The sequence below is a fragment of the Rhinatrema bivittatum genome, chromosome 3, assembly GCF_901001135.1.
Source record: "Rhinatrema bivittatum chromosome 3, aRhiBiv1.1, whole genome shotgun sequence".
Taxonomy (NCBI): domain Eukaryota; kingdom Metazoa; phylum Chordata; class Amphibia; order Gymnophiona; family Rhinatrematidae; genus Rhinatrema; species Rhinatrema bivittatum.
Window position 1 is genome coordinate 541,361,115 of NC_042617.1, and position 26,775 is coordinate 541,387,889.

Here is a 26,775-nt window from a genome sequence, read left to right on the forward strand (position 1 = left end):
TTAAAGGGCCTGCAGTGGGAAGATACTGCAGAACCCTCTGTTGACTTCACTGACTCTGCACTATAAAAGGCTCCTTCCGAGTAGAATCAGATGCCTCAGCAACATGTCTCCTGCTGTGCCTTTGGTCTTCATTGCCTGTTGCCTTTGTTTCTGCATTACATTCTTATTTCTGTGTTCTTGCATTCCTGTGTTCCAGTATTCCTGCCTTACTCTTGCCTTCTGTCTTATTCCTGAGCTCCTGCCCTCTTGTCTTGTCCCGCCTTGCTCCGTCCTTGTCTACCTTGTCCAGCTATACCCTAGTCATTGTCTTTGCCTTGTCCTGATCCTTATCGTTGTCTTCTCTTCCTTGGTTTGATTACTGGATCCTGACTTCTGGAAATTGACCATCGCTTCAATGCAACCTGGACTTGATCTTCTGCTTTGGATCTGACTTTGCCTTGTCTGCTGTCTGGTCTGTCTTCCGGTATCTGCAGCCTGCTGCCTGCCCCAACCTCTGGCTTACCTCCTGGTATCCATCATCTGCAGCTTGCCCTGACCTCTTGTTCCTCTGTTCGCCCTCAGCCCTAAGCCCTGCCAGCCCCTAAGCCCTGCCAGCCACCTGAACCCAAGGTCTCAACCTACAAGGTTGCCAGCTGGTATAGGTGAAATTCCAGTCTGTCCCATCATAGGGTGTATTCGCCAGCTGTTGGAATGGGCCTAGTAGGTTCACTTCTAGGCTGCGCCAACCACGCTACATCATCAAGGGCTCACAGATACTGTACTCATTACAATGTCATGGACTGACCTATGATAAAACCAATGTGTGAAGCTTACAATACAAATGTGTTCACACAGTTATTAGGTCATTAATAACCAAATGATGGTGATAACCAGCGCCACTGTATGAGTAAGAGGTAATATTTAGAAGTGGTGACCTCAGTAATATACTACCTAAATAAGGTTTTTTGTATAATTGGCATTTCAATAATCTGAAGACAGGCAGTTTGTGCTGGTCCTATGCTCTGTCCACACTGTCATATGGACAACAGGCAAAATAGCAATACAGAAAATGTATCTGATATGCTGAGCCAATACTTTAGCACTGTTAACCAAACATTAACTTTCAAAGATATTCTAATCCTCTTGCCCCAGTCTTTTTTATTCAGAAACAGACCATTCACCTTGATACAATTTAGTATTGTAAAGCAAAAAATTAATTTAAAAAGTTGCTTTCACTTTATACTTCTTCAGATATACTTAGCCAATGCTGCAGTAAGCTGCAGGTTAAGCAAGCAAATAGGTTTTACCCTCCCAAGTGAAGGACTGCCAGTGAAATCCTATTCATTCAGTTACTTCAAACAGATTACCATCTTCTTTTCACATAAGAGCACAGCTCCTGGCAGATTTAGCAATTTTGATCACCCAAGGATTGTTCTTACAATTCCAGCATCCAGCTGATTTATTACTCTGATGATTGATTTCAGTCATTGGCTGTTGTTTCTACAGCTATCTTCCTGACGTCTCATTTCCATTCTTTCTTACGGATGCTTCAGTCCCTTTCCTGTCAATAAAACATTAACTGATCTCTCAATAGTTTCAGCAAGAAGCTTTCTAGCAAAGCTTGTGCAAAAACTCCTAATGGAAACTCTGCATCTCTGCTGTCAATTCTAGCTATAGGGAAATATTTATTCCATCTTTCTCCAACCAGAATTCAGAAAAACTATCAGGTGGATTTTCAAAGGAATAAATGTAACATACTATCATATCAATTTTCAAAAGTCATTTATGCATGTAAGGTGCACATAATGCGTGTAAATCCAATGGATAATTCAATGGTATATTTTGTAGCAATTTGCATGGGTAAAGTACATTTTACAAGTGTAAAATCCATTTTTAAGTATGTAAATACTTTTGAAAATCAGGCCCTAAATGCATAGGAAAGACTCTCCTTACTTCTCCACTACCTGGAACCAACTCTCAACATCTTTTTCTACTCCAAGGAAGAACTTATTTATTTATATATTTACGTATAAGCTTTTTTTATACCGAAGTTTAGCTAGATGCCTTCACTCCGGTTTACAGATAAAACAACATATTACAATTTGGGAAGCAACTGACATAAACAATATGTTACAAAATAAGGAATAACAAGAAATGGGATCAACTTACAATCTTCATAAGTGTCCTACTGGGCATATACTAAGGGGATGTTCATTAAGTTCAAAATGAATGACATTCAAACCGAATCCGGCATTTTTGTTTTGGTTTCTTTTACCCTGCAACAACTACAGAAGCCCCCTGAAAATCTAACACATTTTTTTTAGGTTCATTCATTTCAGAAAATAGATTGCTGCATTAGCAAATTTTTTATCTTTTTTTATCTTTATTAAAATGTATTAATTGCCTAAGAACTAGGCGATGTACAAAATAAAAACATACACAAGATTTCAATTCAAAACTTGTACAGACAGCCATATTTGCCGCTGTGCTGGGGATCACTTGCCGGCAGTTGGCCGGCGCGCACAACTTGCGCCTGCCCAGAGGCAGGTGCAAAAGGTAAGACAGGGGGGGTTTAGAGTAGGGCTAGGGGGGAAAGGTTAGGGGAAGGGGTAGGGAAGGTTAGGTTAGGGGGAAGGGAAGTTCCCTTCCAGGCCGATTTCGGAGTGGCCTGGGAGGGAACGGGGGAAGGTAGCGCGGCTTGGCGCACACAAGGTGCACAATTGTGCACCCCTTGCACGTGCTGACCCCTGATTTTATAACTTGTGCATGCCTGCGCACGCAAGTTATAAAATCGGGCGTACATGTATGCGTGCTGAGTAGTGCGCGCACATGTATGCCCGTGTGCATGTTATAAAATTTACCCTATTGAGTTTTAGCAATGTTTAGGGACAGTTTGTTAAACACCAGCCACCTCTTGATGGTTTGTATACACAAATTTTATCAGATCGAAGGTTTCAGACCAAGAGGGATGGACCCAGACAAAAAAACTGAATATCAATTGTGTAAAGCTTATAGCCATCACGTCTGGCTAGAACTTTACACAGATTGGTTAGATACAGATTGACCAATGTGACTGAGAAGGCTGACTCTTGTGGCAGCCCAGATGGCAACTCGGCCCAATCAGAAAATGTATTCTTGAACTCAACTCTTATGAAACAATTTGAGAGAAAAGAGGAGAACCATTGTAGAACTGTCCCATATATACCACATTCGGTCGGGCTATTAAAAAGAATCGTGTGATCAATGGTATCGAATGCGGCTGTAATGTCCAGGGAAACAAGAATATAGCTGTGTCCAGAATCTAGACCTGTTCTAAATGAATCTAGAAGGGATAGTATTAGCAATTCGGCACTAAAAGATTTTCTGAAGCCCTACTGGTGGGGATCCAAGATCTGTTTGTTTTCAATGTAATCAGTCAGTTGAATAAGGAAACAACTCTCTATCAGTTTACTCAGGGCCAGAAGCGAGGAAATATTAATAAGCCTATAATTATTAAGATCAGATGGGTCCAGATTGCGTTCTTTAAAAGGGGTTTGACAGTTGCTTTTTTCAGATCATTTGGCAACACCCAAACTGATAGAGAAAGATTGATTAATGAAAGCAGGGAGGGTATTAGAGCATCTTTAATTCATTTCAGTAGTGAGATGTTACAAAGATTTAGAGCATAATAGGCAGGATTTAATTTGGAAATCATTTGGGTGAGTTCTAGGGAGGAAATGGGATCAAATTCACTCCAATAAACATTGGGCTCAACTATAGAAGAAGGAAGCCAATCAGTGCCTTATATTTTCTGAAACAAAAATGAAAAAAAAAAAGCTCACAAAATAAAAAAATAATTGATGATTACAAAGCAAATAAACACTTTCTTTGCACAGCCCTAGTATTTATACTCCTCAGAAGAACAAACTCTTCCCTCCAAAATCTCAGTAAGCCTTTTTCTGGTCAATCACTTTCCTCAGTAAAGCAAATGGGCTGATTGGATTATACCATCTACTTTAGGATCTGGATCAAATTTGCTTAGGGCTACTTTGTTCACAGAGACATTGCATGACCAAGGTAAATACAATATTTGTATTAAGTTGACATGAAGCCAAATAAATGCCTTGGGACTGGGACTTTATGCTTAACTGGGGTTATGCCTTTGAGCTCCTCTCATGAATATATTCTGACCAACTATAATGTGGCTTCTGTCCTATTATCCGTTTTAGAAAGTATGTTCCCTTGATAATATCCTGGATATCTGATAACAGGGTGGATGAATGCAACTAAATAAGCCCCGACTTCTGATTTCATAAGAGAGCATGGGCAGGAAGTAAAACATATTTGATAATTCTTCATAGATAAGGATAAATTGGTTTTCAGTTTCTGTTTTGTGCTTCAGTTCAGTAAATTCTAGGAATGTGCCATGAATTTTTTTTTTTTATTTTGTTTTTGGATCATGTTTTATCCATTTTTTTTGTTTTCTTAGCTTTGTTTTTGTTTTTATTTATATCAGATATATAGCAGGCATGATTTACAAATGGCATACACCTACCCAAAACAAAAGAACTTGAAACTTTTGGGGATGTTTGGGAGGGATTAGGCATTTGTTTTGGGTAAAACAGATACGAAAAATGCCTGCTGTGGTTTGAACTACCATTCATCTTAGAAGGAATACACTTTCTTGGTAAACTCTAGACAGTTCAGCTTCTCTCTCACACACAGAAGCATACCCAGACCGTTTCTGGGGGAAGGCACCTAAAAACCTCAATTGTTCTCAAGCTGGTGTCCACATCTTTCTGATGGCAAATAATAAGTCTTCCTCAGCTTTTTTAATTCCTATGGCTATTTTATTTATGCCGTCTTGGCCATGAAAACATTGTGTTATTCTTTTTTTATTTCCTTATAAGACAGAGTAAGCGTAAAGGTTTTTTTTCTTGTCGAATACTGAGGATAACTTATCCAGCTACATTTAGCTGAGTATGTTATTCTGAATAGTCAGCAGGAAAAAGAACCTGTTATATACTGTATATATCCCCACTTAAAATTATCCGGCTCCCTTTAGTTAGATAACAAACCAAAGTGCCTATCTTTTGAATATTGCAATAGATTTAAAATTATCAAGCCTCATGTGGCCTGATAACTTTAGCCTTAACCAGTTATATTCAAAAGAATATAGCCGATTAAGTGGAACAGCAGAATAAAGAAAAAATAATAAAATGAAAATCACGGCTCTAGCAGCCCAATCACTGCCCCACCTACCCAAGCTGTCAATCAGGGACCTTGTCAAGCCTCCCCCATGCCCCTCAGCCCCATTGTCATGAATTAAAGGAAGGAGACCAGGACTGGCCTCCTCCCGTCTCCTGTCCACTTCTTGATTTACCATTATTTTGCAGAAATTAGTCCTGCTCTGCCTCTATCCCCCTACCCTACCATCCTCCTGGTACTTGTAAATCTAAACCTCAGTGGAATCACTGTAAGCTGCTACTGCGAACCTGGCCCAGCACTTACCACGTCCTAGCAAATGACCTCATTCGATTTTAAGCCCTTCTGGTGATAGAGAAATACCTAAAGTACCTGAATGTAATCCATTTTGAAGTGTCCTGAAAGATGGAATATTAATAAAAAAAATAGTATGACTATTGTTCTTCTTCTTCTTTTTATTATTATTAATTTCAGCAAGATAATGGTGAACCACGAAGTGGGAGAAAGAGGAGGGACACCTTTAACATTAGACCTAATTGCAGCACAGGATAGTGGATTATAGACAAAATGGTTCCTGTGCCAGTATAGAAAAATACGGTGAAACAAATAAATGCAGATTCTGTAAAACAGAACTTGAAACAATTAAACACCTCAATGCTGGACATCAAGTGTTGATGTCAGAAAGCCTGGATACAGAAAGGGATAACAAGGTGACATGGCTCATCCACTGGAAATTGTGTAAACATTGTAATATCATTGTGTTATAAAAGCACTGGGATACAATCCTGGGAGACTTGTAGAGAGAAGTTGTCTGGGACAGCTCCATCCCAACAGATGAAAAGCTTAATGCAAGAGAACCAGATTTAGTGTAAAAAGCATAAGAACAGCATTGCTGAAAGAAGTGTCAGGACCAAATGACTATTCTGTGAATCATATGAAATGAGAGAGAAAAATCCTCAAGTTTCAAATGATGCAATCATGGACCAAGAAAATGTGGCAGAAAATTCAGAAACAGTCCCAATTGTACTGGGTGCTACTGGCCTGATTAAAAAAGAATTTCCCTCTCATTACAATGATATGTTTGGTGACTAATGTAGAGATGATCTTTGTAAATGCTATGCACGTTGAATATCATATTGAAGCCGATATTCAAATGCTACTTAGCCAGATTAGTAGGACTTAACTGGTTAAGTGGTGGCTGGTGAATATCCAGCTATGTTCAATGGCCATCACTTTGCCAGATAAGTTGTGGGCGGGCAGTGGGCACATCGAGGCAGTGTTACGTATCTGGTTAACTTAGCTGGATAAGTAGTAGGGATATGCATTTGTTTAAAATGAAAATACATAACGCGAAGAACAATTCATTTCATTTGGGTGGCCCCAAAATGAATCGGGGCCTCCCAGAATGAAATAAACCTTATTTGTTTGTTTTGTTTTAATCTAATGCATCGGGCCCATACCTAGGCCCGAAGCTAGGGCCTCGCTTAGGTCCAAAGCAAGAGCCGTAGCCTATGCCCAAGCATGATGCCAACACCTCGGCCTAGGCCTGAAGCCAGGGCCTCACCTAGGGCCTAGAATGAAGTCCAAAGCAGGGGCCGCAGCCTAGGCCCGAGCATGACTTCAGGGTCTCAGTGGAGGAACATGGGCTGTTGCCAGGGCCTTGGCCAAGACCCATGAAAATAAAAAAATAAAGGCTTACCTGATCCAGCAGGTGCTAAACTAAGGCCGGGTCATGACACCAGGGCCTTAGCCTAGGCCAAGGCCCAAACCTAGGCCCAACACCGTGACCTGACAGGAGGCCAGGTCCTGGTGCTAGGGCCTTGGTGCAGAACCAGGCCTGAGGCTGCGACCCAACCCAGTGGCCAGGTCTCGACACCTGTGCCTCAGCCTAGGATGGAGCCCAGGCCAAGGCCTTACTCCATGACCCAACCAGGAGGCCAGATCCCAACACCGGAGCCTAGGCTAAGCTTGGACCCAGGCCTGATGCTACTACTCGAACTGGAGGCCGAGTCCTGATGCCTTGGCCTCAGCCTAGGCTGGAGCCTGAGTCTAGACCTGTGTCATGACTAGACCCAGAGGCCAGATCCTGGCACCAGGGCCTAGGCCCAAACCCAGGCCCGATGCCACTACCCAATTATATATCAAAATGGTGCCATTCACGGGGGTGAATGCACCAGAGTTCATTAACTCTGGCATGACCCCAGTGGACACCGTCATTTGGTGTTGAAGAGCCAAAGAAATAAGAGGATCTGAAGAAGAGCTCCAAGACCTCGGCCTGATCCTGGCCCAAGTGTCAGGACCCAGCATCCTGGCTAAGGCCCCAGTATTGGCCCCGTGTTGGGACGCAACCTCCAGGTCAAGTCACGGCATAGGGCCTCGGCTTGGGCTCAGGTTCCAGTCTAGGCTGATGCTCAGGTGTCGGGATCCAGCCTGCCGGTCAGGTCGCAGCATTGGGCCTGAGTCCAGGCCGAGGTCCTGCCTGCGGGACCCGGCTCTGGGTGGGGTCAAGACATTGGGTCTGGGCTCGGGCTCTGGCCTAGGCTGAAGCTCAGGCATTGGGACTTGATTTTCAGGTGGGGTCACTGTATCAAGCCCAGGTCTGGGCCAAGGTCCTGGCATCTGGACCCAGCCTCTGGGTCAGGTCATGGCATCGGGCCTGGGCTCAGGCACTGGTGTAGGCTGAAGCCCAAGCATTGGAACCTGGTCTCTGGGGCAGGTCGCGGCATTGGGCCTTGCTCTGGGCTCTGGCCTAGGCAACCGCTACTTACAGTGGCCTCAGCCTATGCAAGTTCAAGGCTTTGGCCTAGTCTTTGCAAGGGGATCACCACCTGATTGGATTAATGGGAGTCGGGGGTAATTCTGTCCTGGTATTTTTCCGGAAGGGTGAGAGGGAGGTTTTGCTTTTGTTTTTTGGCTTTTTTTTTTCTTGACTGATTTTTTTTTTCACACAAATGAAACAAATCAAGTAATCTATGAACCAAAATTTGTGGGGAAAAAACCTACCGAAAACAAAATGAATAACGAAAACATATTTTTTCCCCTGCACATCCCTAATAAGTAGCAATATTCATATTTATCTAATTAAGTTAACCGAATAAGTTAGATCTGCACAATAGAAGGTCTAAACTTAGCTGCATAACACTTATCTGGCTGCCTAGCAATTTTGATGGGGATATTCAGCAGTGTAGCTAAGCTGTTAAATATCCATTGTATGCTAGCCGGTTAAGTTTGCACCTCTATGTTTATGGCTTAAATCAAGCTCTGATTGTAAGAGACTAAAAGCCACTAGAATCTGAAAGCTTCCAGAGGGCTAACTGTGTTATTCCTTAGTACCAAAAATAACATAGAGGCTGATGGCACCTTATAGGCCAACAAACTTATTAAGGTGTACGCTTTCAAGAACTAGAGTCCACTTCATCAGCTGCATGGACTCTTGTCCTTGAAAGCTTATATCAATACATATTCTTATTCTATAAGTGGGACTTCTGATTCTAGAGATTTATAAAATGCAAATTTAGGGGGTTATTTTTCATGCAGTTCAGGGTTTCTGTGGCATAGTAAAAATATTGGTGTTTTCACAGTGCAAGTTAATATTTTTTCTCAATTTTAGGTGGATTCAATTTAATAAGGCATAAATCAATTTCTTAAAATGCTTACATGCTGTTTTACACAGTATGGGGTGAATTTTAGAAGCCCAGTATGCACCAAAACTGGGAGATACACACAGAAGTCAGGCCAGCGTGGAATTTTTAAGGTGCCTGCGTATGCGCGGTATCTCCCAGTATGCGCACAAAACGCTTTTTCATGAAAAAGGGGCGCGATGTGGGCATGGTCTGGGCGGGGCATGGGCGTTTCAGGATTTCTTAATGAAACCAGTATGCAAATACACACACAAGCAGGCGCCAGTGTCTCCTACCGCATTACAAAACTAGGCTAGTCAATTGTGTTTTAAGGGTAGGGAGTCGGGACTAAGAAGGTAAAAGGGAGGCTAATTAACTAGGTGGGTTAGGAAGTCCTATCCTTTACCTGGGTGAACTGGGAACGAGCTGTGGGAAATGGTAATTGTGTCGGCACGTGTGCTTTCTAAAATCCCCCTACTTACACAGCAGAGGTAGCATTTGCGCTCATATGCACGCGTCCAAATAAAATTGTGCACAAATGTATGCATATTCAGCCTATTTTATACCGTTCGCTCATTTACACTTGTATTTTATAATATGGCCAATTCTTTTGGCACAAGCTGGCATATGCACGTACATGTGCGTCCACGCGGCTGTTTCAAAGTTACAGTTCCTGTGTATATAGCTAGGTTAAGGGTGATAGAGTGTGTCTGTGTGGCTGGAAGGAGATGGAATTATTGTTGAGGAGTAGTAGGAGGTAGCAAGGTATGTTTACAAGACATTGTTCAGGTAATATAGTGCTTGATGGAACTCGGAATTGCATACCATTAGGATTTTCTCTCACCTGGATTCCAGTATAATGTACTTGTGCAAATGTCCAAAATAGGTGTATATAGTTGCTATTATTCTGCACTGAGCCAGCAAGATAGTGTTTCAAAGTTCATTTACTATAAGTAGTGAACAAAAATATTACTGAATACAAACATAATTAAGCATTGAATGAACAAATACATGAATAGTACATCTTTTGGATGTCAGATATAGGGTTCATTGTTTAAAAACAGTATTCAGTGTCACTTTCAAAATAAGTGTTTTCATAGATGTCTAATCTGCCATGTCATTCTTCTCTAGCAATTCCTAAATACAAACATGAAAGAAAAGAAAAACCTGAAAAGAAAGCTTCACCCAAAGGTTTGCTTTTGATAAGGCTTTTTTTTTTTTGTATACTAATAATACTGGTCCAAGTACAGCATTTAATTAGGCTCACTTCTTATTTGCATTCACACTGCAAAGTGAACATAGAACGAGTGAACTTTAATGTCACTTTAAACCGCATGAATCAGATGTCAAAGTCTCTGGGTTTGTGCAGCCTTTAGTCTGTTTACTAAAACCGGTAGATTTTGCATTGTGAATTCTTGTCCAATAACCCCTAGATTTATCAAAATGCTATAAATATAGCGAAAATAGTGCTGTGATATAATCCACTGCAGGGGGGGGGGGGGGGAGAGAGAGAGAGAGAACACCTCTGCATATAGGCAGTCTGACACTCTGCATATATGTAGCACTGTAGTGGGGCACATTATATCAGAGTGGGTTTCAGAAGGTAGGGTGGAGGTTAGCAGGGTGTTATTATAGAAACATTCTCAGGTATTCATAGTAATATTGACATCGCTAAACTTTTGTAGTCATTATAATGGATGAAAAGTATACAAGAGGAGTTGATTTTGTACAATGCAGCTAGCATTCTGAAATGAATTAAGAACATAAGAACATGCCATACTGGGTTAGACCAAGAGTTCATCAAGCCCAGCATCCTGTTTCCAACAGTGGCCAATCCAGGCCATAAGAACCTGGCAAGTACCCAAAAACGAAGTCTATTCCATGTTACCTTTGCTAGTAATAGCAGTGGCTATTTTCTAAGTCAACTTAATTAATAGTAGGTAATGGACTTCTCCTCCAAGAACTTATCCAATCCTTTTTTAAACATTAACTGCACTAACCGCATTCTCTAGCAACAGATTCCAGAGTTAATTGTGCGTTGAGTGAAAAAGAACTTTCTCCGATTAGTTTTTAATGTGCCATATACTAACTTTATGGAGTGCCCCCTAGTCTTTCTATTATCTGAAAGAGTAAATAACCTCTTAGACTTCATATAGAGGGTTCATTGTTTTAAAGTTGCATACATTATCAATTTGGAAATCTTGTTTTCATAAATAGCTAACCTGCTTTTTTTATTCTCTTCTAATAATTGCCAAAGAAAAACCTGAAAGAAAAGAAAAACCTGAAAAGAAAATTTCGCCCAAAGGTTTGTTTTTAATAATGATTTATTTTTTTGTATAGCCTCCATAAATACAGCACTGAGCAAGACTCACTTCTGTTTTGCCTTTACAGTGCAATGTGAACACAGATTGAGTGAGTGAGCATTAAGGTCTCTTTAAGCATTACATTTTTGTATTAAATTTCCCGAATTCAGTGGATCTAGTTGACTGCGTCTCAACTCAATCTCAATTATAAACAGTTTGAACTTTGCCCAACAAGAAGGGGCTTCTTCAGGGGCTAATCCATCCACCTTAATGATCTTCAAAAGCTATTCATTACAACTGTTCCACCACAAACAATATTTGACAAGATGACTGTATTGCCACTTCATAAACTGTCCACCAGCCTCATTCAAAAGACTAAAGTGTAAACCGACTCTTCATGTTCTTTCCTCAAACCCCAATGACTTAGAGTATACAGGCTGCACCCGGGATAAACACTGTCAGTCGACAATGATCAGTTTTTGAAAGTGAAGTAGCGTATGTAGGATAACGCGTTATTTAAATCTGTGAAGATTTCAACGAGGATGGAGTTAGAACAGTAAGAAGTGCAACAGTGCGATGGTGACAGGTGTTTAAAATCCATGTTTTATTACATCAACAATTGAGTATGAGGTTGGATTGAAGTGGTGATAGAGTCATCTTGTGAAATGTTGTTTGTGGTGGAACAGTTGTAATGAACAGCTTTTAAAGATTGTTAAGTTGGATGGAATAGCCTGTGAAGAAACCCCCTTTAGGGTGAAATGAGAGCCTTTGTTGGGCAAAGTTCAAAGTGTTTGAATTGAGATTGAGTTGAGTCGCAGTCAACTAGATCCACTGAATTCGGGAAATTTAAAGCAAAAATGTATTGTGCATTCATGGGAATGGATTGTTCACTCAAACGGGCTCAATTTATCAAGTTTTGAACTGATAAATATCTTATTGAACAATGAAGCATATCTGAGTAAAAGTTTATCCTCTAACCATGTTTAAGAGTGAGGGATTATTTTAGCATGATATGTTATAAGTGTGAAAGGGTATAAGTGTGAACGTGTCTGTATGAAATCATTACCTTGGAGATTTTGCATTAGGTTACATGTGAACCGATGTGATATCTCGATCGAATGTCGGTATACAAAAACAAACAAATAAATAAATAAATAAATAAGGTGTGGGTTTGTTACAGGGATATGTAATATATGTATAGATAATATAATATCAACAATTTTGTTCATGTATAAGATTCTGTAAGATTTGCATAATTTTGTATTTTGCCTGTAATAAAATTGTATTTAATTATTCTGGTTTGGGATTTAATCTGACACCCCTGTTCATGTTGAATGATATGTCCTCTATACTTTCACAGAGGGAATATAAGTCTTCTAATTGTTCTGGAATTGAGAGGATATCATTGCCTCTGGGTTGTACAGCTTTTGGGGTGATCAATGAAATCATCAACATATGTGGCACTTCTGATGACACTTTTATCATTGGGGACTGTCCTCCACTGAGACTAACAACTTATTTTATATATGCCACCAAGGGGCTAATTTATTAAACTGTGGTAACTTTGCAATGTTAAGTAGTTGATAGAAGGATGGTAACCTTGCACTAAAACAAAGATAACTAACTTTAAAATAATAATAAATTAATTGAATTGACCAAAATGGCAAAAATGTTATCCTTAAATAATTTACACATACAATTAATCAGACTAAACAAAATTAAAAAATTCTAATCCATTTCTTTTATACTAACCCCCACAATAAATCAAAATACACATTTACCAAAAACTGAAAACATGTATTAAAGAATCAGATTGACATTTCAAAATCCTCCAACAAAATTATGTATTTCAACTAAACTGTAACAATCCTGGCTGCTGTACCCTGCAGGGGATCTCAGTGGTCTGCAGTCTGAGCAGCACAGGATTGCCTCAAAGGTACATGAGGTGTCCCTTCCATGCCTTAAAATCCTGCTTCACTCACAGCCCACTGCCTCATCATCCAGTCTCCCTTGCTGCTTGCTGTGGCCAAACTTGCACTTTATTCTGCCTTGTTCTTGTTCCTGTTTTCAGTGTGGCCGTACGGAGGCCTTCTTTTCTTGTCTTGTTCCTGTTTTTTTCTCTGTTTTGCCCTGCCCTTTGCCTGTTTAGCCCTATCCCTGTCCTGGCCTTGGTTCTTGCTTGTCCTGACCCTGGTTTACATTGTTCCTGTTTTGTCCCTCTGGTGCCGTGACTGTCTGGTCCCTGCTTTGCCTTGCACCCTGTTCTTAATTTCCCTGTTCCTATTTCCTTGCCTGCCCTGGTTTCTCCCTGCCCTGTTTTTCCTTTGCCTTGGACTGACTTCTCGATCCTGACCCTGCCTGACCTTCATCATTGCTTTGCCTGCTGCCAGCCCTGACCTTAACCTGCCTCATCTCTGCCCACCCCTATGTTCCAAGTGCATTGCAAGCGAAGTCATGCCGTCAGATCTTGCAAGCTCAATCCTAAATTAGTGCCTCTAACAACTTAATATATGTATGCCAACAAGAGACCATTTCATTTCTTCTGAAAGGAATTGTTGGCACTGCTCTTAAACATCACTTATAGGTGCATTGTTTTAAAGTTGCATACATTATCAATTTGGAAATCTTGTTTTCATAAATAACTAATCTGATTTTTTATTCCCTTCTAGTAATTCCCAAAGAAAAACCTGAAAGAAAAGAAAAACCTGGAAAGAAAGTTTTGCCCATAGGTTTGCTTTTAATAATGATTTATTTTTTTGTATAGCCTCCATACATGCAACACTGAGTGAGACTCACTTCTTATTTGCCTTCACAGTCCAATGTGAACACAGATTGAGTGAGTGAGCATTAAGGTCTCTTTAAGCAATCCCTCTCTAGAAGGCAGTTTTGCTCCTGGATTATTTATGGGGTTTTGCAGTTAAATCTAGACCTTAGTTTAGAACATTCACAGAGACTATTCCACATTCAGTCTTGGAGTAGTGCCACAGTGTGAAACAAAACTGGAAATAAAATCAGACTAACTAATCCAGAGCAAAACACCATACTACCTTATCGGGGAGTAATAAAGTGTGGACATCAAAACAGCATCTGCATTCTGTAAACTGTAGTATTTGTAACCAAAAATCTACAGCATTGGAAATGGATGTCCTCTATATTAAAGCATTCATATTGGCAATGTAATCCTTCGATTTGTTCTGGAATTGAGAGCATATCATTGCCCCTGGTTCGTGCAGCTTTTGGGGTGTTCTCTGAAATCATCATCATATGTGGCATTTCTGATGACAGTTTTATCATTGGGGACTGTTCTCCACTGAGACTAACAACTTATTTTATATATGATACCAAGGGGCTAATTTATTAAACTGTGGTAACTCTGCAATGTTAAGTAGTTGATAGAAGGATGGTATCCTTGCACTAAAACAAAAGATAACCAACTTTAAAATAGTAATAAATTAATCAATAAAGCTCTGGAATTTGTTGCCAGAGGATGTGGTTAGTGCAGTTAGTGTAACTGGGTTCAAAAAAGGTTTGGATAAGCTCTTGGAGGAGAAGTCCATTAACGGCTATTAATCAGTTATACTTAGGGAATAGCCACTGCTATTAATTGCATCAGTAGCATGGGATCTTCTTAGTGTTTGGGTAATTGCCAGGTTCTTGTGGCCTGATTTTGGCCTCTGTTGGAAACAGGATGCTGGGCTTGATGGACCCTTGGTCTGACCCAGCATGGCAATTTCTTATGTTCTTATGTTCTTAATTTAATTGAAAAAAATTAAATTTAATTAATTTAATTGAACAAAACGGGCATTCTCCACAGCTGGCCCCATCATCTGGAACAACCTGCCGACTGATCTAAGACTGGAACCCTGCCTGATTACCTTCCGAAAAAAACTCGACTTGGCTTTTCATCCAAGCCTTCTCTTAAGCCTAACATTGCAACAGTTCTTTCGTTTAGCCCAATAGACTAAATGACCGACCCAGCCACTATATATTCATAAGTTCTTATACTCCAGTTTTTCTGTCCTTTATTTCCTGGCTACTCTAGCCCCCAAGTTCATTCTCCCTGTTATTTGTACCTGCGCTTCGGCCTTCTTGTTATATGGTTTTGTTCAGTTAACCCCTAAGTTTGATGTAAACTGGCCTGATATGAAGCTTGTCATGAAGTTTGGTATAGAAAAATGGTAAATAAATAAATAAATAAATAAAAATGTCAAAAACAAATATCCTTACATAATTTACACATGCAAAATGTCTAATGCAATTAATCAGACTAAACAAAATAAAAAATTTGTAATCAATTTATTTTACACTAACCCCCACAATAAATTAAACTACATATATACTAAAATTGAAAACATACTAAAGAATCAAATTGACGTTTGAAATAATCCTCCAACAGAATTATGTAGTTCCACTAAACTGTAATAATCCTGGCTGCTGTACCCTGCAGGGGATCTTATTGGGCTGCAGTCTGAGCAGCACAGGATTGCCTCAAAGGTACATGAGGTGGCCCTGCCAAGTCTTAAAAGCCTGGTTCACTCACAGAGCACTGCCTCATCATCCAATCTCCCTTGCTGCTTGGTGTGGCCGACTTTGCACTTTATTCTGGCTTGTTCTTGTTCCTGTTTTCAGTGTGGCCGAACAGAGGTCTTCTTGTTTTGTCTTGTTCCTGTTTGCTGTGTGGCTGTTACACACCTTTTTCCCCTCTCTTTGTTTCTGTTTCCCTAGTTCCTATGGGGCATCCCAGTGGCCCACTTGCCTGTTTTTTGTCCTTCTTTGTCTATTCCCTGTCTTGTCCTGCATTTTTTCTGTTTTGCCCTGCACTGTGTCTGTTTAGCCCTATCCCTATCCTGGCTTTGGTTCTTGCTTGTCCTAACCCTGTTTTACATTGTTCCTGTTTTGTTCCTCTGGTGCCGTGTCTGTCTGGTCCCTGCTTTGCCTTGCACCCTGTTCCAGTTTTGCCCTGTGCCAAATTTCCCTGCTCCTGCTTCGTAGTCTGCCCTGGTTTCTCCCTGCCCTGTTTTTCCTTTGTCATGGACTGACTTCTCGATCCTGACCCTGCCTGACCATCATTGCTTTGCCTGCTGCCAGCCCTAATCTTAGCCTGCCTCATCTCTGACCGCCCCTATGCTCCAAGTGCATTGCAAGCGAAGTCATGCCGCCACCAGAACTTGCAAGCTCAATCCTAAATTAGTGCCTCTAACAACTTAATATATGTATGCCACCATGGGGCCAATTCATGTCTTCTGAAAGGAATTGTTGGCATTGCTCTTAAACATCACTTATAGAGTTCATTGTTTTAAAGTTGCATACATTATCAATTTGGAAATCTTGTTTTCATAAATAGCTAATCTGTTTTTTTATTCTCTTCTAGTAATTCCCAAAGAAAAACCTGAAAGAAAAGAAAAACGTGAAATGAAAATTTCGCCCAAAGGTTTGCTTTAATAATTATTTATTTTTTTGTATAGCCTCCATACATACAGCACTGAGCTAGACTCACTTCTGTGTTGCCTTTACAGTGCATTGTGAACACAGATTGAGTGAGTGAGCATTAAGGTCTCTTTAAGCAATCCCTCTCTAGAAGGCAGTTTTGCTCCTGGATTATTTATTGGGTTTTGCAGTTAAATCTAGACCTTAGTTTAGAACGTTCACAGAGACTATTCCACATTCAGTCTTGGAGTAGTGCCACAGGGTGAAACAAAACTGGAAATAAAATCAGACTAAATAATCCAGAGCTAAACACCATACTACCTTATCGGGGAGTAAAACAGTGTGCACATCAAAACAGCATCTATAAATTGTAGCATTTGTAACCAAAAATCTACAGCATTGGAAATGGATGTCCTCTATATTAAGACATTCACAGTGGAAATGTAACCCTTCAATTTCTTCTGGAATTGAAAGGATATCATTGCCTCTGGGTTCCTGCAGCTTTTGGGGTGTTCTCTGAAATCAACATATGTGGTACTTCTGATGACAGTTTTATTGTGGACTGTCCTCCACTGAGACTAACAACTTATTTTATATCTGCCACCAAGGGGCTAATGTATTAAACTGTAGTAACTTTGTAATGTTAAGTGGTTGATAAAAGGATGGTAACCTTGCACTAAAACAAAGATAACCAACTTTAAAATAGTTATAAATTAATCCAAAATGGCAAAAAAATTATCCTATTATGCCTTTAGATTAATTCTAAGAACTATAACAGAATCCCGACATTCATAAATACTTAATATAGTTCATAGACGACCTTCATAATGCCCTGCATTACTGCTCCATTGTTAACTGCTAAAGGGCCATTTTTAATCATTGGTCATATACTATCCAATGCTCAAAAATATATTTTTTTCTTTTTTTGAAATTATTAAAGCTCAATGTTATACCATAACGCACAGTAATTTCAACGTGCCTGCTTTTCACCAGTATCACAGCTCTATTTAATTTAGATTCACACACATTCCTTGAGAGAGTAACGGAGCTCAATTCAGCGCTATTCCAAGTGAATTCAACTATTTCTTCTGAGTAGACAGTAGAGCTTGTCTAAATATTAGACCTTAATAAGGCGCTTGTCAGCACTTTTTCAAACAAAGATATGACTCAGAATTTTAGAACAAATATAATTTTTAATATGTCATATCTTTGGAAGAACAGGAGCTATCCTTCAAGATGGGCATAGCAACGCTGTGTCTTCTAATATCTAGTACACGCTGTTATTTTATAGTTTAACCCATACATAGAAAATGCTTGTAAGAGGATCATTCACCAGTTTGAGAGTGTCACCAACTAAACTTGTCTATCCTGAAAACAATCTCCTCCCACCATAAAAGTTCCTTTATCAACATGGCTTTGATGCACTTTGTTCCTTCTGATCCTTCTGATCTTCTGAGTTGTGTCAACAGATAGTAGGTCTGTGTTCTAAATAGATAGTAGGCCTGAATTCTGTTACTGGTGCAAGACCTCTAATTAAAACTGTAACCTCCGGGAATCTTCAGTGCACCTGGCTTCTGTCAGTCCACCTGCTTCTTTCAATGAGATAGGAATCTGTGAGAACCAAGCTTCTATTATGGTTTCTGTGAGAACCAAACTTATATGATGGTCCTTGTATTATGATTTAAATATTGCCATTGATGCCCTCCTGGCCTTTAATTATAGGCTTTGCAGAGCCCACAGGTTTTCCAGATCTTCCACATTCTTGAGTCTGAGGTGGTCAGAAGTTCACTATATCTCAGCAGTGTCAGTGTGAATCAGCCAGCTGAGGATTCTGGGACTGGCTAAATGAGCCAAAGTTCTGAGCCAAAGTTCTGAATCATATCAAGCTTGGTCCAACGTGATCAGGTTTTGCGACCCAGCTGCCTCAGGGACCTCTCTGGTATCAAATTTGTATTCCAGTACTTTGAGTTGTTTCTCGAAGTACTGGAATACAAACTTGATATAACATTGGGTTTTAATATATTTCAAAAAGGGAAAAAAAATATTTTTGAGCTTTGGATAGTATACGACCAATGATTAAAAATGGCCCTTTATCAGTTTAACAGTAATGCCCAAAATACTGCAGGGTGTTATGAAGGTTGTCCATGAACTATATTAAGTATTTATGAATGTCAGGATTCTGTTATAGTTCTTAGAATTAATATAAAGGCAATTCCATATTGATGTCATCTTGAAAATATAGTTTTGCAATCCTCAAAATTCTAAAGAGTATTTTTTCATTAAAAAAATTATCCTTACATAATTTATGCATGCAAAATCTCAAATACAATTAATCAGACTAAACAAAAGTATACATTTCTAATCCATTTATTTTACACTAACCTCCACAACACATACCAAAAATTTAAAACATATACTAAAGAATCAAATTGATTTTTCAAATAATCCTCCAATAGAATTATGTATTTCCACTAAACTGTAACAATCCTGGCTGCTGTAAACTGCATGAGATCTCAGTGGTCTGCAGTCTGAGCAGCACAGGATTGCCTCAAAGGTACATGAGGTGGCCCTGCCAAGCCTTAAAATCCTGCTTCACTCACAGCCCACTGCCTCATCATCCCATCTCTCTTGATCTTACTGTGGCCAACCATGCACTTTATTCTGTCTTGTCTTGTTCCTGTTTGCTGTGTGGCCTGTGAGACATCTTTTTGGCCTCTCTTTTTTTCTGATGTTTCCGTAGTTCCTGTGGAACCTCCCAGTGGCCCTCTTGCCTGTTTTTTGTCCTTGTTTGTCTGTTCCCTGTCTTGTCTTGCATTTTGTCTCTGTTTTTCCCTGCCCTGCTCTGCCCTGTGACTGTTTAGCCCTATGCCTATCCTGGCCTTGGTGTCTTGCTTGTCCTGACCCTGTTTTACTTTGTTCCTGTCTTTGTCCCTCTGGTGCCTTGTCTGTCTGGTCCCTGGTTTGCCATGCACCCTGTTCTTGTTTTGCCCTGTACCTAATTTCCCTGTTCCTGTTTCCTTGTCTGCCCTGGTTTCTCCCTGCCCTGTTTTTCCTTTGCCTTGCACTGACTTCTCGATCCTGACCCTGCCTGACCTTCATCATTGCTTTGCCTGCTGCCAGCCCTGACCTTAACCTGCCTCATCTCTGCCCACCCCTATGTTCCAAGTGCATTGCAAGTAAAGTCATGCCGTCAGATCTTGCAAGCTCAATCCTAAATTAGTGCCTCTAACAACTTAATCTATATATGCCACAAAGGGATCAATTCATTTCTTCTGAAAGAAATTATTGGCATTGCTCTTAAACTTCACTTATAGGGTTCATTTTTTTAAAGTTACTTGCATTATCAATTTGGAAATCTTGTTTTCATAAATAGCTAATCTGCTTTTTTATTCTCTTCTAGTAATTCCCAAAGAAAAACCCGAAAGAAAAGAAAAACCTGAAAAGAAAATTTCGCACAAAGGTTTGCTTTAATAATGATTTATTTTTTTGTATAGCCTCCATACATACAGCACTGAGCTAGACTCACTTCTGTTTTGCCTTTACAGTGCATTGTGAACACAGATTGAGTGAGTGAGCATTAAGGTCTCTTTAAGCAATCCCTCTCTAGAAGGCAGTTTTGCTCCTGGATTATTTATGGAGTTTTGCAGTTAAATCTAGACCTTAGTTTAGAACGTTCACAGAGACTATTCCACATTGAGTCTTGGAGTAGTGCTACAGTGTGAAATAAAACTGGAAATAAAATCAGACTAAATAATCCAGAACTAAACACCATACTACATTATAATGGGGAGTAAAACAGTGTGCACATCAAAACAGCATCTATAAATTGTAGCATTTGAAACAAAAAATCTACAGCATTGGAAATGGATGTCCTCTATATTAAGGCATTCACAGTGGCAATGTGTTGCGACCGTCGCTGCCCGATGTCTCCACCTTACCTCTTTGGCGACTCCCTCTTTGGTTGATGGAAGTTTGGCTGCCGCGGCGTCATTTTGCTGACCTCCTCCGGCGTCCTCGGACCGGCTAGATGCTGCTTTCCAACATGTTCTCCCAAGCCCTAAGGGCGTGCGCACGGCACTCCCCTGGCTCAAGTACCAGCTGTGGCGCGAACCTCAAGGGCATCCCACTGAGATGATGTCATCATTGCCAGATATTTAAGGTGTCTTGTTTTGCTTGCTAATTGAGTTAGCAAAGAGTTTCCTACCTAGCTGCCTCCAGGTATCGCTGCGGATGGGATTCGCTTTCCGCTTACCTTGCTACTCTGCCTCCTCGGACTTTACCAGGGGTACCCGCTCCTCGGGGGCCTCGTTCTCTCTCTCTTGCTTTTCAGGTCGCAGTCTGGGACCGGTACTCGCTCCTCGAGGGCCCACGTTCCCGGACCTGCTACTGAATATAACTTCTGCCAGGAAGTCACAGCTGCCTACAACACGTGATTTACCATCTCTCTCTCATAGCCTTCCCTGGAACCAGGTACTCGCTCCTCAAGGGCCTACATCATTCCAGCTCCTGGGCTGCTTCAAGAGACTATTGTGTGAGTTTTACCATCAAGGTTCTGTTCCTGAACTCTGCATACTCTGCCTACTCACTATCTCATCCTGGGATCGCTGTTCCAGTGCCTGAGGGACTACAGCCGAGCCGGGTTCTTCCAGCTCACTACTGCCACCTCTGGGGTTCTCTAAAACAGTTTAATAAAAGAACTAGTGTGTGTCTATCTCCCAAGTCTGAGCCTGACTGGTGGTCCCTCTCGGGATCTTCCCCCGTGGGCATGGTCATCTGCCACCTGCCCAAGGATCCACCCAAAATTATCACAAATAATAACAGATTGCTAACTCCATGAATCAGGCACAGCTAATGCCTTGCAGGCCATATCAGGCTTGGCCCTGTGCATTTCGGAGCAGCAAGACACCTTGGAGAAATTTACTTCAGTATTCCATCAGCTACACACACAGAAGCTTCAAGGCACAGCTTCCAACCATGAAGGTCAGTTACAGGAGGTAACTTTAAAGACTGCTGTACCACTGGCAGCTCCAATCTGCTTTTCCAGAGAAATCCAGAAGATCCGGGGCTTTTTAAACCAGTGCTGCATGCATTTTACCTTACAGCCATCTTTATTTCCTTCAGCTCTCTCCAAGACTACTTACATCCTTTCCTACCTGGATGGTAGGGCCTTGTCTTGGGCATCTACCTTTTGGGAATGCAATGACCCCATTTTACAGGACATAGAAGGATTTATGGACTTATTTAAATTAGTTTTCGATGACCCTGCTCGAACTGCTGTTGCCGGTTCTGCTTTGGTTGAATTGAGGCAAGGCAACAGATCATTGGCTGAATTTGCCATAGAGTTCAAAACTCTTGTGGCAGAACTCTGCTGGGACCCCAAATGTCTCAGAATCTCTTCTTCAGAGGCCTGGTTAACCGTTTAAAGTATGAGCTGGCTGCTCGCGAAAGACCTGACTCGCTGGACGAATTAGTAGCCTTGGCCACTTGGAAATTATCACCGGCTCCGGGACAAGGTGAAGGAACTCCGGCCTAAGGTATTACCTATGTTGAAACAGGCTAGTGCTATACCTGCACCTCGGATGATTCCAGTAATCCCTGCTGCTGATAAAGATGAACCGATGCAACTTGGTCATGGACGTTTGACTTCCAAAGAGAGAAGACTTCGGAAGAGGTGCAGCCTTTGCATGTACTGTGGTCAGCCCGGCCACGACGTCTCTATATGCTCCATTCGTCCGGAAAAATGGACGGGCCTAAGTCCTGCAGGAGGACTGTTCTTAGACCTCACTATGCCCTCTCCTCCACTCTCTCTCCCAGTCTCCTTGACCTACGGACCAGTCACGGTTCAGACTCCTGCCCTAGTGGATTCAGGGGCAGGAGGCAACTTCGTTCTCAGACGTCTAGTAGAATACTTGAGGATTCCCCTCATCAAGTTGAAAGATCCACTACTGTTATCCTCCATGAATTGCCAAACTGTAACCACTCTCCGCACCGGAGCTCTCCATATGGAATCGCTCTCCTTCTTTGTATTGGAAAGGGCCATGCACCCTATCGTCCTGGGGTTACCCTGGTTGCAAGTGCACCAATCCCAATTTGACTGGGCATCCTTGGATCTCTTCTGCTGGGGCCCAGGATGTCATGGGAGGTGCCTTAAGGAAATCTCGCCTATCATTTGCATCCTTCAGGGATGTATTTTCCAAAGAAGCAGCTGATATTCTTCCTCCACATAGGCCCTATGACTGTTCCATAAGACTGAAGCCCAATGCTGAGCCACTGAAAGGACGGGTGTACCCTCTCTCAGCCATTGAGAATAAGGCAATGTCGGAATACATTGAAGAAAATCTCCAGAAAGGCTTTATCTGACCATCAAAGTCACCAGCTGGTGCAGGTTTTTTCTTTGTGGGGAAGAAGGACGGTACCCTACGTCCATGTATGGATTACCGAGGTCTAAATGAAATCACGATCAAAGACCGTTATCCCTTGCCGTTAATCTCAGAGCTGTTTGACCGGCTGCAAGGGGCCAAGATATTTTCAAAGCTTGACCTGAAGGGGCCTACAACCTCATTCGCATTCGGAGCGGCGATGAATGGAAAACGGCCTTCAACACGTGAGACGGCCACTTCGAGTATCTAGTAATGCCGTTCGGGTTATGCAATGCACCCGCCATTTTCCAAAATATGATGAATGACATCTTGCGGGACCTGCAGTACAAGAATGTTGTGGTCTACCTGGACAACGTACTAATCTTCTCCCAGGATTTGGACACCTACATTGCAGATGTCAAGCAAGTACTCCACCGTCTTCGCGAACACCGGCTGTACGCCAAACTCTCTAAGTGTGAATTTCACAAAGACTCAGAGCCTTTTCTAGGCTACATTGTGTCAAAAGAAGGCTTCCAAATGGACCCTCACAAACTTGAAAGTATCAAGAACTGGGTCCAACCTACCAGCCTGAAGGCTTTAAGGAGATTCTTGGGGTTCACCAACTATTATCGAAGCTTTATAAACAACTATTCTTCTTTAACTGTACCCTTGACTGCGATGACACGCAAGGGTGCCAACGCTTCAAAATGGTCAGCGGAGGCCATTTCCGCGTTTGAGAAATTGAAGACTGTCTTCTCCACAGAACCATGCTTGCGGCATCCAGACCCAAACAAGCCCTTTATCGTCGAAGTTGATGCTTCAGATATGGGTGTAGGGGCTGTGTTGAGCCAAACAGGAGATTTGAAAGCCTTACGTCCCTATTCTTTCTTCTCATGAAAATTTTCTCCAGCCTAGAAAAACTATGGGATCGGTGATAAAGAGCTCTTGGCAATAAAGCTTGCATTCGAGGAATGGTGGCCTCGGCTCGAAGGCGCTCAACATCAAATAACCGTATTCACGGATCATAAAAATCTAGAGTATCTAAGCCACGCACAACGTCTGATTTACAGAAAGGCCAGATGGTCCTTATTTTTTAATCATTTTGATTTTGTGTTGAAGTACCGCCCTGGAGATAGAAACACTAGAGCAGATGCGCTGTCACGCTCCTTTCATTCAGAGGATGTGCCTGATGAGCCACAGCACATAATTGACCCGAAGAAGATCCTCTTGGCATCCACTTGGTCTCTACCCGCTGGTAAAACTATCATTCCTAAAACATTTAGGAAGAAAATGCTCTTTTGGGCGCATGATTCCAAGCTGGCTGGCCATCCTGGCCAACGCCGTACCCTGCTCAAGATACAGAAGCTGTATTGGTGGCCTACCATCAAAAAGGATACCTATTCCTACGTGGCATCCTGCACCAATTGTGCTAAGAACAAATCCGCTTCTGGACAACCATGGGGTCAGATGCAACCACTGCCAGTTCCGGAACGGCCCTGGTCGCACATCGCTACTGACTTTGTAGTCGATTTACCTACTTCCGAAGGAATGAATATCTTCTGGGTGACAGTGGATCGATTTAGTAAGATGGCACACTTCGTGGCGCTCCCTGGCATACCTTCAGCCTTGGAGCTTGCAAAGCTCTTCATAAAGCACATATTGCGCCTCCACGGACTACCTTCTCACATCGTATCCGACCATGGGTCCCAATTCATGGCACGATTCTGGAGGGCCTTGTGCAAATTGTTTGACATCTCTCTAGACTACACCTCAGCCTATCATCCGCAGTCGAATGGCCAGATGGAACAGATGAATCGAACAATCAAGCAGTTTATTCAAGCTTATGTCACATCCCGACAGAATAACTGGGCCAAATTGCTTCCATGGGCTGAATTCGCCATCAACTCTCATCCAGCAACATCTACTGGATAGTCACTTTTGAAGCGGGTTTTGGATGTTCCCCAACACCTCCACTTCCACTGAAGCTCTCAGTGACGTCCCCAGCAGCTCAATCCACTGCTGATGATATGCATAATCTGTGGGTTCAGACAAAGGACATGCTAATCAAAGCGAGTGACTGTGCTAAGAAGTACTATGATGCGCACCATTCGCAAGCTCCAGTCTTCAAGCCAGGAGACAAGGTCTGGTTGTCAACCAAGCACCTCAGACTTAAATTACCCTCCTCTCGGTTTGCTCCTCACTTTGTGGGGCCATTCCCAGTCATTCAACATATTGGCAAAGTAACCTACCGTCTGAATCTACCACCTGGTCTCAACATCCATAATGCTTTCCACGTTTCACTTCTGAAACTGCTCATACTCATCGAATTTACTTCCAAATCTCAAGACCCACCTGTCATCAATGCAGAAGATGACTTAGAGTTCAAAGTCGAAGAGATTCTGGATGTTCGAAAAAGAGGCAATACTTCTGAATACCTTCTATCATGGGAAGGTTTCGGCCCCGAACAAAACTCTTGGGAGCCTCAGACCAATATCCTGGACAAAGAGATGCTTCATCAGTTCCACATCGCGCATCCTTCAAAACCCAAGCCTGGTACCCGAAGAGGAGATCGCCCTTTGAAAGGGGGTACTGTTGCGACCATCGCTTCCCGACATCTCCACTCCACCCGTCTTACCTCTTTGGCGACTCCCTCTTTGACTGATGGAAGTTTGGCTGCCACAGCGTCATTTTGCTGACCTCCTCCGGCATCCCTGGACCAGCTAGACGTTGCCTTCTGCCATGTTCTCCTGAGGTATAAGGGAGCACGCACGGTGCAGTCCCGACTCAAGTACCAGCTGTGGCACGAACCTTAGGGGCTTCCCACTGAGATGACGTCATCATCGCCAGATATTTAAGGTCTCTTGTTTTGCTAGCTAATCGAATTAGCAAAGGGTTTCCTACCTAGCTGCCTCCAGTTATCGCTGTGGATGGGATTCGCTCTCCGCTTACCTTGCTACTCTGCCTCCTCGGACTTTACCAGGGGTACCCATTCCTCGGGGGCCTCGCTCTCTCTCTTGCTTTTCAGGTCGCAGTCTGGAACCGGTACTCGCTCCTCGAGGGCCCACGTTCCCGGACCTGCTATTGAATATAACTTCTGCCAGGGAGTCACCGCTGCCTACAACACCTGTGAGTTACCATCTCTTTCTCAGAACCTTCCCTGGAACCAGGTACTCGCTCCTCGAGGGCCTACTTCATTCCAGCTCCTGGGCTGTTCCAAGAGACTATTGTGTGAGTGTTATCATCAAGGTTCTGTTCCTGAACTCTGCATACTCTGCCTACTCACTATCTCAGTTTCTCTACAGCTCAGCCATCCTGGGATTGCTGTTCCAGTGCCTGAGGGATTACAGCCCAGCCAGGCTCTTCCAGCTCACTACTGCCACCTCTGGTAGTTCTCTAAAACAGTTTAATAAAAGAACTAGTGTGTGTCCCAGCTCTGAGCCTGACCGGTGCTCCCTCTCGGGATCTTCCCCCGTGGGCATGGTCATCTGCCACCAGCTCAAGGATCCACCCACAATTATCACAAAGAATAACACAATGTAACCCTTCAAGTTGTTCTGGAATTGCCTCTGGGTTTGTGCAGCTTTTGGGGGGTTCTCTGAAATCATTAACATATGTGGCACTTCTGATGACATTTTTATTGTGGACTGTCCTCCACTGAGACTAAAAACGTATTTTATATATGCCACAAAATGGCTAATGTATTAAACTGTGGTAACTTTTCAATGCTAAGTAGTTGATAAAAGGATGGCAACCTTGCACTAAAACAAAGATAACCAACTTTAAAATAGTTATAAATTAATCAAAAATGGCAAAAAACTTATGCTATATATTCAATATGATGTCAATATGGAATTGCCTTTAGATTAATTCTAAGAACTATAACAGAATCCCGACATTCATAAA

General features: G+C 41.9%; 1 protein-coding gene and 1 long non-coding RNA gene across 9 annotated transcripts in view; both read left to right on the forward strand.

Moving 5' to 3' along the window:
• LOC115088276 (triadin-like) overlaps positions 1–10,247 on the forward strand; it is a 162,069-nt gene extending 151,822 nt beyond the window's left edge. For 2 of the 7 annotated variants that reach the window (XM_029596394.1, XM_029596397.1), the window contains one exon: positions 9,915–10,243. In XM_029596394.1, the coding sequence (XP_029452254.1) occupies positions 9,915–10,159 (245 nt within the window). In that variant the 3' untranslated portion in view covers positions 10,160–10,243. Of the gene's footprint in view, positions 1–9,914 lie in introns of all 7 variants that reach the window. The other 5 variants (XM_029596396.1, XM_029596400.1, XM_029596399.1 and 2 more) reach the window with 5 other exon arrangements.
• A 553-nt stretch (positions 10,248–10,800) lies between these two features.
• On the forward strand, positions 10,801–19,945 carry LOC115088277. 2 transcript variants are annotated; one of them, XR_003855739.1, is made up of 3 exons: positions 10,801–11,088; positions 13,756–13,815; positions 19,914–19,945. It is a non-coding gene; the product is annotated as an uncharacterized LOC115088277 (long non-coding RNA). The 2 variants fall into 2 exon arrangements; XR_003855740.1 differs by lacking the exon at positions 19,914–19,945 and adding an exon at positions 16,458–16,482.
• Positions 19,946–26,775: the final 6,830 nt, after the last annotated feature.